Here is a 15,743-nt window from a genome sequence, read left to right on the forward strand (position 1 = left end):
GTGCAGTTTCTATGACGACAGTCAACCTCGTTATCATTCCAAACAAAAATGGCTCCCGCTCTGAAAAGGTTTTGCTAAAAATACAAGCCAAAAACTAATATCTAACAGTGATCCACAAGGAGAATAGATTCTTGTTTTCAAAGAAATCATATCTATCGTTTTAGAGGCGTCGAATCTCCTTCAAGCAATTGGGCTAGAACGTGGTACTATCTTCAGGGAAAGAGTGTTTTGTAGACGTACCGCATCCATTTGCAGAGATCAAAATGTCCCGGTCAGGTTCTCAGGGTTCTAACAAGCAACCACGCTCAGGTATGGAAGAATTAAATTAAATCGAGTAAGGCTAAAGGGAAAGTTGTATACATAAAACTTCTCCATGCAGGTATTGACGCATTATGTGCGAGCTTTGTCTCAGTCGATTCAATTTAATACGCTAAGTACACTCCAAGTTCTCTATCTAAGAAGCCTATATTGCATTTATAAAGTTCCGAGTAATAAATTACACTGTATCATGATTTTCCAACTAAACACATTTTACTAGAAGCTGAGGTTGTACATGTTGTTTTTGCATACTTATAGGAGCACAATCTGCCTCTCGACAGTCAGACAAAGCAGGTTTTCAATCTGCAAAAACAAGTTCTGGAAAACATTCTGCCCTATCAGGTATAAATTATAAATTAAGCTTACGTGCTTCATGTACATGCACTCTCATGGATCGGACCGGAGAATGTCATTTAAGTGTTTAAGTGTCAGTTACTCGTAGAAGGATTTAGAACTGATACATTGGAAGTCTTGGCAAAATTTCACATATTCCAAAAATCTGAACTTCTTAAATAACTAGAGTCTTGAAATGTTTTTAAAATCTTCTATTTTGAAAACTTGGCTCTTGAAGTTCAGCAAGCCTATATAGCTGATCTGAACTAACATCACTGGCAGGAAAGGTCTATAACCTTAATAAACTTTAACATCTGATTTTGTATTAGTTACTTGAATATGTGTTATAAATTAATGTTGTTCTGTCACGTTTTTATTTTTTATTTTATTTTTTATTTTTTATTTTTTATCCCTCAGTAATTGAGTCTGTGGTAAATCCCAATCACAATCCATTTACTGTTCCCCATGATAATGATGTGTTTATGCTACGAGACAAGGAACGACAGAGAAAAAAACAGGTGATCTCTTATGATTCTGAGCTGTATGTAAGAACTGTTGTGATTGAACTGTGAGTGATTTTTGACAACCTTAGTACTTAGTTAGATTCAAGTCTTCTTCCAAGTCAAGTTAAAACTGTCAGCCAGTGGTGTAATATAAGTCTGGTCTGTTGAAACTCGTTCAAGGTCAGCTGTGATGGTTGGTTCTACAGTGTAGTAACTTTCCTTCGTGTTGTTGATATATGTTATTTTTTCATATGTGCAAAGCAAAAAGTGTGAAGAATCGAGGTAGCTGGTGACTCGAAACTTAGAAATAAAAGCACTGGTCTTGAAAGACAGTGCAAGAGTAAAGAATTCAACACAGTGACCTGGCAGCCAGTGCTCATTTAAAAGTATTGACTGTAATGTTTTTGAAACTAATACCATCACTTTGGTTTCAATTTTAGGAGAGAGTACAGCAACGCAGCTTGAAAGTGCACGAAAAGACAACCTACACATCACGGGTTAATGCAAAAACAGCTGCAATGAGAAAAATAGCAGATGAAGGTGACGATGAATTTGTTGAAGAAGAGAAAAAGAAAGAAAAGGATGGAGTGATTGCTGTGAAAGATGATCCTCAGTTCACCCTGGCAATCACAAGAGGTACATGTACATACTGGGGCAATCACTTTATTTATCACAGTCAAATTAGTTACCAAGGATTTAGTAAAGGGCCGGCTACTGGCTTTAATTTCATCAGCTGAAAGACGACTTAAATCCTGCTGAAATTTACCATGAAAACAATCTAAGACTTGAGGTAACTTTTGGAGGTGCAAATTACCAGTAGTGCAAGCTGGGCCAGTTGGGATTGTTAATGAGCTGGCTCAATGTTTTCTAGCTTAGAGGATCCCTTACATATATACTGGCTACCTTGTGGAGGCACACAGTATGATGCATAATTGTAACTACAGTAATTGTTACAATGATTCTTTATTTATTCAATTTCACTGCGATTATATAACAAAGAAGAAAAAAAAATCATATACAATTATTCATGTAGTCAGCTGCACTGAGATGTCACACACCCTCATGCACCATCTTCTAACAGTGAAGAGTTAAGTATTGGTTTTACTTCGCAGACCGGCACGTAGAGAAAGAAAATTTGGCAGACTTTATTTCTAAGAAAAGGGAAATGTTTCTGGTTCAGGTATGGATACTCGACATGCACAAACATTACATATATTTCATATATGTCTACTGGAATTTAATGTTCCTGTTTTCAATTAAGAATGTAGAACGTTATATAAATTTTAATGAGCATTTCTCTGACTTCAGTTGATTGGTACTGTTCATTTACAACATTTAAGGAAACTTACAATTTTCAGTCGATAATAATGAATTTTCCACCAACAATCTTTTTCTTGTCTGTGTACTAGTACTCGTTAGGTGTCAAGCGTGATGAAATGAGGAAACTGGAAGAAATAGCTCAGGTATGTGTGTGGCTTTATGATTTAAAAACTCACAATTAAACAAATATGCACTTACTTTCAAATTATGTAAAATAAATGTAACTTAAAGTTGATATATATCATTATACATGTATATGAATGGTCCTTTATATCGGTTGATTATTAGACCCTAGAACCAGATCTGAGTTTATTTAGGAAGGCTTGATCATGAACAAATTAAAGCTACATTGTAGGCAAGAGTCTTAGTTTTATTTAGTAATTAGAAGTAGGGTGCATTGTAAAATTTTGACCTTGTAACCTTCATTTGAAGCATCATGCATCCCACAGTATGATAGAGAACAAAAGAGGATGAAGGATTTACTAGAGTTCTCCTAGTCTTATGATCAGGTCACAATCTCTGCTTTGAACAAGGCATGGCGGCATGGGTCCTTTATTTTGCTGGGACTTAGAACTGGTATTTAAACTCCAGTGCATTTACTGTATATGACTGTATGATCTTGTTATCAGGCGGAAGAAAAGAAACTTGAACTGGCAGAACAGTACCTTGAGGAAGATGCTGCAATGTTTGATGAATTTCTTAAAGAGAATGACAAGAACTCAGTCGAAGCCATTAAAATGTAAGCTGAGGATGCAAATTGAAAGTAATAAGTAATGGAGCTGTCATGGGCTCTATGCAGGTTCTTAAACTTGTGCACAAATATTAAAAGGGTTTTGCTTTCTTTAATTTTACAAATAATATTACCGTAAGCTCTTATAAATGACTTAAGCTTGAGCAACTGCAATAAAGGAATATTGATTAATTTAACATGTACAGGCTAAAACTGTACTTTCCATCTCAAAGACTGGATGTGTTCCTGTTAAACATTTTATAGGGGAAGGGGGCAGGGAGTCCAAATTATATATTTGACCCAGTTCAAAATACATTTATAATCTAATTACATGACTGTACATGTATGACGCATTCAACCATGCAGGTAATAGATAAATGAATAGATTCAATTGAGGCCTTGAGCTACTGTACTGTATTTTAATTCCAAGCTTTTGTCGTTCTTCGGCATCATCAGAGGATGAAAGAAAATATTCCATAGTGCGTGATATAAAAGTGGTGCAGTTGACAAGTGATAGAATATATTAGGGGCAATGAGTGTAAATATGGTGATGGAGTATATGCAATACTGTGGACAATAGCTAATGAGTGTGAGTGATAAAGCAGTAAAAATAAAAATAAAGCAGTTCAGGATAAAATGAAATAAAATTAAGTAAAATTTCTCTGAGTTTGATACATTCTTTTGCAAATATACAATAAAATGGACAATCGTTAGTGAGTACAAGGGATAAAGCAGTTCAAAATAGTTCCAAATAGAATGTCTGACTCTGAGGTCAATGCATTCTTCATATTAGAATAATGTTTTTACATACAGTAGCTTATTACATGGTGTATCTTTCTGCAGTGCTGAAGCTGAAACAAAACTTAAACTTGAAAAGGTAGCTGAGATCAAGAAAATTAATGCTCAAATGATGGCAATAAAGAGGTAAATGTCCCTATTTATTTATTTACCTGTAGATGCAAAAACACTGTTGTGCAATGTTATTTAAAATGTGCACTGCATCTGTTCATTATAATTGTAAAAAAAAGTTAATACAAGTGACATACATGATTGTAGTATTTACACTATTAATTTGTTTGTTTAAATTGTTTTGAAATTTCACAGTGAAATATCTAAAAATGAGGACACACTCAAAGAATATATGCTGTACAAACAATTCCTGGACTCCCTCACTCCACAGGTAATGTTTCCATATTCATTATATCAATAATTAATATAATATAGATTGTACTGAAATTCATTTTTTTTTAAATCAGTAGCAAACTTGTGATCATTAATTAGATACCACAAGGAAACAATGTTCAATATCCATGATCATATGCAATGCTTCTTTAGGTAAAAAAGTTAAGTGTGCATATGAGCCAAGGGGACCATCAGTGCTGGAGCTCATCCTGGTTTCTGTAGTATGATGTGGCTCTCAGAGGAGTATTTCTACTCCCCCCTGGATAGGATGCTAAGTTTGCCAGTACCCATTTATATTCCTGGGTGGAGAGAGGCACTGTGCAAGTTAAGTGTGTTGCCCAAGAATACAACACAATGTCCCCAGCCAGGGCTCAAACCCTGACCGCTCGATCCGGAGACAAGAGCACTAACCACAAGGCCACAAAGCCTCCTATACATGCTCTTTAGTCTTTCCATAATTCCATAAAGTCATGTCCTTTTCATCAGACAATCACACAGTGTACATACAACTGTACATGTCTGTTTGTAAACATACATAACCGCATGTTTGGCATATATTTAATAGAGTTAGTGGTGCATTTGGCATGCTATTTGTTCTCAGCAGCATTTTCCCATTAATCGTTTCAATTGTTAAATATTAGTTTATTACTATCAAATTAACAGGAATGGAGAGATGACAAACGAAAAGCAAAGGAAGAGAAAAAGGTTTGCTTTAGACATACTGTGATAATCAACAGGTAGCTTTATAAATATTGGCCATCACCAAATTGTTCAGTGCTTACATGTACATGTACTTGTTACAACATTCAGTAGAGCTGTTATTGAAGTTATCAACAAAAGCCTGTCAATTCTGCTTTGCAATAACCCTTTCACCTCATTTGTATACCTGTTTAAATAAAAGAATATTTGATTGTTGCAATATCAGCTAATCATTAAATCTGTCCATTGCCTGTTGCATTTGTGCTCATCAACTCCCCCCCCCCCCCTGCCATTGTTTTTGATTTTGCTCACACCCTCAACAAGCTAAGAGAAATTTAAGAGATCTGTGAACAGATGTGTGTCATTATCATCGCAAACATTTTTTTACAACACACTGCTTCACAAGCTGAGTGTTTTTGTTCTGGTGATTCGTACATGCAGTGATGTACAATGTACAAGCATTTGTTCACTTCAAATAAATGTAACCACTTTTGCTTTTATTATATATTTTGGTTTATTTAGTCCTATTTTCTCTATCACAGAGGGAAAAACAAAGGGAAAAGAGTTCATTGACAAAAAAGAGAAGTATGTACATAGAGCTATATGGAGTTAATTGGTTTTTGTTTGTTTGTTTGTTTGTTTGTTTGTTTGTTTGTTTTGGAAAGGAACATTTTAAATGCCTACAGGAGATATTCTCTAATGATTTGATTTCTGTTTTTAGTATCTATACACACTTCAGACAGAACATCCAGCCGTGCCAGTCGAAAGGACAGCAGAACAAGCTCTGTGAGTAATCAATGGTCTCATGCATGCACTATCTTTACATGTACTAATCTTTATTATTGCAAATTCTGTCAATGTCATGCATATCAACCTGCCTGGTGTGACATGTAGAGTATGGGACTGTACATGTAAGGCCGGTCTTTTGTTTAAGAAATAGAAAACATGTACCGTGTTGCTATCGAGTCATAGAAACACGACTTTTAACCAATCAGCGCGCGTATTTTCTTAGGACTTTTTCCTAATAAACAGTAATACACGGTACGCCGGAGGAATTTTGAAAACCGAGTTTTCACTCAGAAAACAAATCAAATGTTTTCCTTCCACACTATGCCAACACAACGATCACCGGTCATTTTGGATTTGTGTTTGAGGAAAACGCGGTCAGGGAAATCACGTGATTATCGTGACGTCATCGTTTTCGAAAAGTTCCGTTTTCAAAATGTTTTACAATACAATGCAATGCAATGCAATGCAGTGCAATACAATACAATACAATAACCTTTATTTCACCTCGAATTTAAAATAGCAAAATTGCTAATATCTTCGAGAAGGTGAATAAATGAATAAATTAAATAAGATGGATATGGAATAATAAAATAAGTATATAAAATTACGATATGCACAATTACGTAATTAATGCAGTGGCATCGAACCATTTACAACTATGTACAGAAGGGACAGCAGTTTCACACGAAAACGAAAAGCCGCCTTTTTCAAATTCCTCCAGTTTTAAGAGCATTTGCGAAAAGCTCCGTTTTCGTGACGGATTAGTGTGGACGGTAGGCCTAACCAGAGAAATAAAGCTCCGTTTTCGTGACGGATTAGTGTGGACGGTAGGCCTAACCTTGGAAATAAAGCTCCGTTTTCGTGACGGATTAGTGTGGACGGTAGGCCTAACCGTGGAAATAAAGCTGAGTTAATCACTTTTCAAACTTCTCCGGCGTAGTGTGGACCCTCCCTTATCTGTGTTGTTTAACGGCCAATATCTGAAGCCAATTCAAATAGGATGTTCAATTTTCGATTACCGTTTTTTACATTTGTAAAGTTTTATGACAAAAATAATTAAGTTAAGGGACCGTTCATTTTTTATGAGGGAGGGGGGGCTGGTGGGATTTGGGAAGCACCATTTAAAAATCACATGACCCCCCCTCAGCTTACCAATTTTTTCACATGGCCCCCCCTTATAGCGGTAATTTTTTTTGGGATGACCCCCCCCCCCAAAAAAAAAATATTGAACAAACAATATTTAGATTTCAAATTTTTTAATATTTCTCTATTATCCCCCTACTTCACGTTATTGTGCTCACTATGAAGACAATATTTACAATCCCTATACTACAGAGAGCTGTTGTTTAAAAAACAAATCAAAAGAAAGAGAAGTCAATTTCGGATCTCCTAGTTATGGCTCGCCCTGAGCGTGTGGCATTTGGCCTCTCATTGGCATCTTCCTCATCTGAATTGATGAATGCAAGAATGACGTCACTTGAGTCATCTTCTCCCCCAGAGTCAATGGCATCACTGTCATACTCATCATTGTCACTTTCATCCGTTTCACTGCTGTCAGCACTTGCCCTGTTGTCATTTTGTGCAATGTCCTGGCATTTCTCAGTGTTGGTTGGCCAGCTCTGAGAGGACTCTTCTGCTGCAAGCATGAATGTCTTACAATTGCCTTTACTTTCTCACTCTTGCTGCTTTTCAAATGCTGCTTCAGCCCGAGGTGGTTCAAGTACTTGTTTAGTTCTGGAGCACGTAGCGTTTTAAGCTTGGTTAGATCTTCGCACAACTCAGTCCAAGGATAATCCTCATATGATTTCTCTTTTGCGTCCCTACTTAACTTTGCCTTTTCTTCTGCTCTCTTTTTCCTTTTAAATTCCAGCACTTCAAGATGCTGAAGATAATCCAGCACAAACTTTGATTTGACAATAAACTTATCTGCAAATAGAGCAACGCTCTCTGGGTGAGATAAAACCAGCCTGCCACTTCCATGCTCTTTCTTCGCTTGGACCATTGGCTGCCAGTCATCTGGATCACGCCCTTCATTTGGGGTCTTCTGGTAGGAGAGGTAGTGGTATTCCGGTAGGCAGGAATGGTCAGGAACTGGTTTAAGAAAAAGAAGCAATCTTTCTAAGTGCGGATGGCCGTTCAGAAAGGGCGAGTGAGTTTTCCATGCCAGGGTACCAGTTGAAGCCCAGTGATGGAAGAAAACTGAACTTCTCCATCAAAGAACACAGAGCACCAACCTTGAGCAGGAAGTCAGAGATTGTGTTTACACCTTCGTGTACCCTGAAGAGTACACTCTGACGGAAAGCATTGCTGCTTCTTGCAGCATTGGTGAAAGAGACTCCCATAGCAGCACAAGCGGCGACGAAGAACTCGACGACAGCGAAGGTGAAGATGAGTGCCAGTGAAAGTTGCATTCCAAAATAACAGTGTTAAATACTTTGTTTCAGTATCTACAAATGCTTTTTGTCGCCAAACGTTTTTTTTAAAGCAGAAGGAAAGTTTGTAATAAATTTGTATCCTGCCTTCTATGTTTATTCTATAGCAATTTTTTTTGATATTCAGACATTATGCCATTTTAAAGTTTTACTAAAATATTTCACGTGACCCCCCCTTTTTCCCTTATTTTTCTGGGATGCCCCCCCTCGAAAGCCATTTTTTTTCGCATGCCCCCCCCCAAATCCCACCAGCCCCCCCCCCCTACCTTATGAAAAATGAACGGTCCCTAATGTATGTGCATTGTTTTATCTCAGAAAATCGGAGGAAGTCCTCAAGGGAAAAAGTAAGTAAAAAGCAATAAATAAAACTACGTGTATTGAATAGTTTACTTGATGACTCAGCTTTAGAAAGATAAATCGAAAACGTATGACTGTATACATGTGGATAGAATCTGGCACTGTGTGCTCTACATTATGTCTATTCAAGCAGATGTTTTTGATATTTCATCTTCAAAAGCAAGCTCAAGAAGGTCACTAGCCTGTGCAGCAAGCGTTGCCGAACAAAGAACTTTTGCTCTCGCTCCCACCAATTTACGCGCCCCCAGAATGCGGAAAACGGAAACACTTGCTACGCAGGCTAGAAGGCCACAACGTACAATTATACCCTGAATTTCAACACAGAATTATCACATAGAGGAATTTCATTATGCACCGGGTTAAGACCTATATGAAGATCAAAAACTTGATCCCATTCAGCTAGCATACATCAAAATCTCGTATAACTCTAGCTTACAAAGTATATGATGCGTACCTGCATACAGCTTCTTTTAATTTCTGAGTCTCTGGCTCTGTGCTTGCTCGTATACATTTAAGCTCTTCGAGAACATGCCAATATACATTCCCCCCAATCTATGGCGAAAAATCATGCTTAGCTGGCGGGATTTGCGATCAACGAAGCCGAGATAAGAAAGGAGATTAGTTATACTATGTTAAGAATTCTTCCTCGTGGCTTCATCCCTCAACATCCGCGCTCGCAATTAAAATTCCCTCGAGCTACATAGCAGGCTAATACTCAATCGCTGCTCCTTCACCATTGTTCAACTGAATGCAGCCGTTTACGTGAATAAGTTGGAATAGCATAATTTTTCCTCTCAAAAGATAAATGTGATAGCATTAAACTATTAGAATTTTACGTGTTCTTTATCTTGAAATTAGGGTTGAAGTTATGCATGTAAGCAAATTAACGTACGTTTTCTTTCGCAGAAAGAAATTAAACCCTAGCTTGCGCACATGTCTTGCACACTAGAGCACACAAATTGAAACACCACCAACAACCAACCATCTTTTTGCCAGAATTACAAGAAAAGAAAAAAAAAAAGCATAAGAACGATTAACTTAATTATGGGAAAAAACTACTCAGAGTGGTAAAAAAGTCAAACAAGCTGAGGAGATGAAAAACGTGTTATGTTGTTTGTAAATCATTTTCCGTTGTGTCGTTTGGACAGAATGCATGCTAACAGTTCTGTTTTTATCGCTATTTCAGTCAAAGGAGCGATGTCGAAGAAAGTCCTGTGTCAGTTTATGAGACCGACGAGGAAGAAAGTGATACAGTGAGTATATCTTCAGCGTCATTTTAAAGGAGCTCAGTCACGGAATTTTGAGTTATTTTGGCCACGTAAAAAATGACCTTTAAGTTCAGTGATGGAAAGCTGAAAATAATACTTTACTAAGATAGGAAAACACTTAAGAGACAATAATAAACCATAAAGAAACAAGGATGGTCAAGGATGGAGAAGATTAACACGGATTACAAACGACGAACTTCAGAAATTTAGGCTAAACTTTTCAAGATACGCAAAACATGATGTTGCTCCTTTCATTCATTTTTCGCTCTCTGTTGCCTACATGTACTTTCACTTCTCGCAATTAGTGTTGTCTTTAAATCTTCACTCGCTTTCCTTTTTTTTTTTTTTTTTTCAATTTCTCAGGAGCCCGACTTGTATTTTGGCGATCCTCAACAACTTCTCGACATCTTTGCTGAACTGGAAGAACAAAACTTATCCCTCATCCAAAACAGTCAAGAAACCGAAGAAGCTCTTGAGGAACTACGGCAGACGATCAAGCAAACACAAGAACGGATGTGAGTTCCTTGTTCCCTTCTCCTTCCTTGTTCTTTTATCGCTTTCTCCCAGACTTTCACTTTCAATTGATTTCGGTGACGTATCCGAGACGAACGGCTCCGGACCAAATGACCCGAAAAAGATTGACCACGACGAATTATTGTGGCCTAGGAACTAGGCAAGGTTCCTTGCACTTCATTTTCTAAAAGTTCATTCAAAGTTTTCAATAGATGAATAGTTATAATTTCAAAGATAGGTTGATTCCAGCTAATCATGAGCGTTGATTATCATAAAAAGTTTTAATTAATCAGAGTGGCCTTTAGTCTAACGGAGTGCCTTATAACCAAAACCATAGTAATCACTCTGGCCAATCACAAAGGATACAGACAATCCAGTGAACACTGAAACAAAGCTCGAAGTCAATGCGTGGCGCTGAAAAAGCGCGGGAAAACGTGTGGGAGCGTGTCACAACTGGTTTTCGTTTTACTGCTGACTGGATGAAAACGTAAACCAACCGTGTTCAGTTACCGTGTTCAGTAGTAATGAAAAAAACAATACTGCCTGTCGATACTATAGCGGTTTTCAAGTGAGTGTCGTAAAAACAAAACCAAAGTAATCACTCTAGCCAATCACAAAAGACAGAGACAACACAGTGAACCAATCAAAACTCCAAGGAATTACTTGTAGCTGACGGAAAGCGCGGGAAAACGTGTCCGGGTGAGTTACGATTGGTTTTGGTTTTACTTATGATATTTGAATGAAAAAGTGGCGCGAATTTTTAAGCCAATCATATAGCGTTATTGGATGCTGCGTTCACTGAAGTCTATTTTTGGTGTTGTTTTGGTCGTTGTTTCCAAAAACATTATTTCAATAAATTAAACTTGTGTCTGACAAAAAGCAAAACCGCCTAGGCTTGCAGGCTAAGTGTTAATTAAAAACCATTCTTTCTTCTTCGCAGGAACCGTGAAACTGAGATTCTCAAAGGTCAGATAGACTTCTTAAATGACGCTATCAACAGAGAAGAAGAGAGAGCCAAGGAACTAGAAATGAAATCAAAGTAAGGGTTACACTATAAGCAGTTTACATGAAGTGCAACCCCTTTTCAAAGTTGCACTTTTACGAACCTGACATCCCGATATAAATTTACAGATAGCTTCTTGAGATACAAGCGTTCTTTAAGGTAGTAATGAAGTAACGCCATTAATAATTGTTTTTAAAGTAATAATGCTGTGTTATTTTTCCGTCAATCCCCCAAACAGAATGTTTTCGTATGGTGAATTTAAAGCTGAAGATCAGGTAATATTATTTGTTCTGACAGTACTTGCTGTAACATTTTTCTCATGCAGAGTAGTTTCGGCCTAGACGACTTGTTCTCCATTTGATAATGTTCTTTGTCGCATTCTGTAAGTGTAGGCTGCAATCTTATGAATGCGAGTGCAATTGAGTATTAACACTACGAGTGATATTTGCAGGAGCCTTTAGGCGAATGCAATTTGAAAAAAAAATTCAAATTTAACGGGTACCGTTGAACTTTCACATGACTGAGAAAATTACTAACACGTGCGCGTTAATTGGCACTGCAATGCAAATAAAGAATTAACGATAAATTAACAATAACAATAACATTTATTATTTGTATTGCGCCTTTTCTATAAAATATTCAAAAGCGCATCACAACAGTAATTAATAACTAAAATTTTACAAATCTTTCTATCAAAATCATAAAAAATATTTTCATTAAATGGGTAAAAGATAATTACAAATAGAGATATAGATATGCTAAGATAACTGAAATGATTCCTTAAATAAAAATGTCTTAATTAAAGTCTTAAAAGATTGGCCTGCCCTTAGCCAATCACAGTGAAGTAATTTTCTCAGTTATATAATAAGTCGTTTTATCGTTAATTTTGTTTCATTGCAGGAGAAAATGCTACAAATGTTGAACAAGAAAGTAGAAGAAGTCTATCGAAATTGCATAGGAGATAACGAAGCTAATATCAGGTAAAATGCCAGCGCGTGTGGCGGAAGTTGCGTGTTTTTTTATGAGCTGTGATTGGTTAATATCGTTGTTCGTGTATGGTGTCGTGGCACTCATTTGAAAACTTGGGAAAATTTGAGTTCTCTGGTTTTAATAATTGTCTTGGACTTGTCTTTCCAGTACGCTTCAGATGTTAACAAATATTGAAAATCGACTGGAAGAATTGTTTGAGCAAATAGAAGTTATGCCTCCTGACCGAGTGGAGATGGCTGAGAAGGTAAGGCAGAACGAGTATTTGCAGCTCACTGACTGGTGATATCTAGTTTAACTTGCTAAAATGGAGAGGTGACCATCGGCGACCGCTTACTAACTAAAATAGAATCGGCCATTTCTGAGTTACCTTGTGCCTCTGTTTTAAAACGAGTCCTCATGCAAAACCTTCTTATGAAAATGAGTTTGATTTGTTTGAAAATGAACATGTACGTGGAACACATCTCCATATGAATCGTTTCACTCGAAGACTCGTTTTGACACCCGAGGCAAAAGACAACTCGGACATGGCCTATTAAATGGATTTAAGAGAGTCACCCAAGTCAAGTGCTAAATCCAAATATATCTTCAGATTGCTGGAAATTTCAAAATGTTTGACGGTAGCATAGACTTAATACTTCAGTTACTACTGTTCAAGGACGCTGGATGTTGGACGTCGGAAGTGGCGGCGTGGTATTTAAAATGGTTCAAAAACTTTCAAACTTTGACGGACTAATTTCAACATCAGAGTCAAACTTTGTTAATACAGTTTATATGTAGTACTACTGTATGCTTTATACAGTGCTTCTTTGCCTCATTAGTGCTCTCTCTTTTACAGGCAAAAGAGAAAGAACGACGCATGCGTCTTCGCGAGGAGAAAATGGAACAACAACGAATTCACCAAGAGGACCGGGTGAGAAGGGCACTGGAACGAGCTCAGGCTGAACCCAAGAAAAAGGTGGGCTAAGCATCGCAAAGTTCTGAAACATATTGCGTTCTACTGTTACTGCAGTTTTACTGCAATAATTTAAAAATTGTCAAGTCTTGGTTCATTTAACTACGTTGTTGTTGCATTTATAGTTTGCGTGGGACTTTGAGATTAAAATAGTCTAAGATGACGTGACTTTCTCGAACTATCTCTTAATTTCATTAGGATTGAATTTCTATGAATTCGGCAAGAATAAGCAAATACCTTACGGTCAGACTCGTGCGTGTCGTAATTACAGAAGGGTGTGAATAGGTGGAGAGGGTGGGTAGAAAGAAATTGATAGCACATGGTATGTCATATGGTACCATGGTTTGCTATTAATAGTATGTGCATGGATCTTCCGAGTAACTTGTGCTACTGACGTACATCATTCATGTTTTTCCCTAACTTAGCATCTATCATCTTGTCATTTAACATGCCCTTGTTCTTATTTTTGTTTCAGACTGGCAAACCGCTGATGTTCCGTTCGGAGCCGCCACAGACACGAAGAAAGCAGCAAGATGCCGACAAAAAACAAGACAAAGAAGAAGAGGAACTCAAATACTTTTTTACCTAAAATATCCTAGATTTCTTTGGCAACAGACTTTTTTTTTTTTTTCTTTTTAACAAAAGTCCTATTTTAGTACACTTTGTTTTCAACGCTCCTCATCTGACAAAACCATTCAAAACAATCAATCGCTGGCGAAGGTACATTCATTGTAAATAACTTTCGTGAAGGTTTGGTTCTCGGATGAAGACTATTGTAAAGATTGTAAAATGCAGAGATGTGTTTGTGTAATATTTATTGTAGTATAAATACAATTTGAGATCCATTGGTAGCATGATATGACCAATGATGTAAATATTCTTGAAACTAAACATCCAAGAATGTTTAGTATATGACAGGTGAAGTTACTGCATAGGGGATGCGATAAGAAACAAACATCGTCATCATCTGTCCTCGTGACGCCATGGGATGCACAAGGCCTTCAGTCGCTATCTTGCGTGAAAGATCTTGTGCCGCCTTCCGGATTTCGTCACGTATCATTCTCGTCCCCGTGATTTGGCAATTAATATGTCACTGAGCCGCAAAATACATTTTATAGCCCATGCAACAGACAATCCCGTACTGATTCCATTTAGCACCCTCCATCCAACACGTGCCCCCTTTCTAGTAAATACTCCATCTCGAGTGCCTCTCTTCTTAATATGGGTCCCTACTTAAAGAAAAATCCGATTCTAGTAAGTGCCGACATAATATTAATTTGACCAGACTGCTAACACAAATGAATTTCTGTATGTAGTCTGTTTTCTTATCGAAACGTAATATTGAACATAGATTTCGAAGAGTGGGGGGGGGGGGGGGGTGAATACGTTTTCGGATCGACGGATTTGGCCTTGAAATGCACACGGATTGTGAATTTTTGCGGTAAATCGAGCGGATTCGCGGATTTTGAAAAAACAGTGGCTCGTGGATCAGCTGTGAATTTTGACGCGGATTCCACTGTGCCTGCCTTGATATTCGGATCTTGGGTCCAAAAGGAAATTTTTATCATAGATCTTTCTTCAGCCTTGGTGTGTTAGTAAGTTCATCCAAATTATTTCTTTTTTCGAACAAAGCTCATTTTAACTCAGGTGTGAGATTGCTATTGGAATTGTACTTGTGTGATAGTCGTCTAGCATGTTGCCCTCTACTATTTGTGCGAAATTAACAATGGCACTCGCATTTGCCAGTTTGCCTTTGAACTTTTACACTTCTGTTTCCGGATGTGGTTGTGGTTTCGGATTTGAACAAAAATATTGGCGGATCAACGGATTTGAAGAAAAAAAGGCACGGATCGGCAGATTTCCATACCCCTATTCACCTCCCTCTTCGAATAGTAGGTAATGGAGCTAAATGGCGTTGACTGTGAGAGCCCCTTATGTACTACCTGTAATCATTACAGTTGGTATCTGTTGTTTTTCATTAGACGGTTGTCTCAGATTTCAGATGGGTATGTTCCAAAAGAGATCAGCACTTGGTCCCCAATGAGCACCCCTCTTCCCTTGAGCTGCCAACGGTAAATTAGTGTCCCTTGACTCTAAAATGAATCATTACTCTTTACTTACTGTGTAGGCAAATTTCAGTGGAAGTGGTGTTTAGTTTTTATTCAGTGCTGACCTCATGCGATCAGTCTTCTAACCCTCAATAGTGTCTTATGACACAAACTGCTATACTTATAAGCCTTAATAACATTCGGTCAGTTTGTGTGATATTGGGAAAACAAAATTTAAAGATCTTCGAGAGAATAGATACCCCATCCTCTATCAGACTTGATTTGACCAATTTAACCATGTACTAT

At 37.5% G+C, this 15,743-nt stretch overlaps 1 protein-coding gene across 1 annotated transcript; it reads left to right on the forward strand.

Moving 5' to 3' along the window:
• Positions 1-28: 28 nt before the first annotated feature.
• Positions 29-14,243, forward strand: LOC110057197 (cilia- and flagella-associated protein 100-like). Its single transcript, XM_089280985.1, has 21 exons — positions 29-309; positions 577-660; positions 1,069-1,169; positions 1,595-1,790; positions 2,267-2,334; positions 2,564-2,617; positions 3,104-3,213; positions 4,048-4,128; positions 4,309-4,384; positions 5,050-5,091; positions 5,628-5,670; positions 5,807-5,871; positions 8,622-8,650; positions 9,850-9,916; positions 10,295-10,446; positions 11,385-11,483; positions 11,686-11,722; positions 12,348-12,427; positions 12,585-12,681; positions 13,273-13,392; positions 13,865-14,243. Exons 1-21 carry the CDS (start codon positions 264-266, stop codon positions 13,976-13,978), a joined length of 1,761 nt encoding a protein of 586 aa, XP_089137111.1. The 5' UTR covers positions 29-263; the 3' UTR covers positions 13,979-14,243.
• Positions 14,244-15,743: the final 1,500 nt, after the last annotated feature.

Source organism: Orbicella faveolata, unplaced genomic scaffold (assembly GCF_042242905.1).
Source record: "Orbicella faveolata isolate gen_17 unplaced genomic scaffold, um_ofav_v1 contig_48, whole genome shotgun sequence".
Lineage (NCBI taxonomy): Eukaryota > Metazoa > Cnidaria > Anthozoa > Scleractinia > Merulinidae > Orbicella > Orbicella faveolata.

Excerpts from the sequence above, each read along its gene's own strand:
- LOC110057197 (XM_089280985.1), top strand. The coding sequence starts at position 264 with ATGTCCCGGTCAGGTTCTCAGGGTTCTAACAAGCAACCACGCTCAG. Across the intron at positions 4,385-5,049 it reads TGGACTCCCTCACTCCACAG|GAATGGAGAGATGACAAACG; the intron begins GTAATGTTTCCA and ends TCAAATTAACAG. Across the intron at positions 10,447-11,384 it reads AAGCAAACACAAGAACGGAT|GAACCGTGAAACTGAGATTC; the intron begins GTGAGTTCCTTG and ends TCTTCTTCGCAG.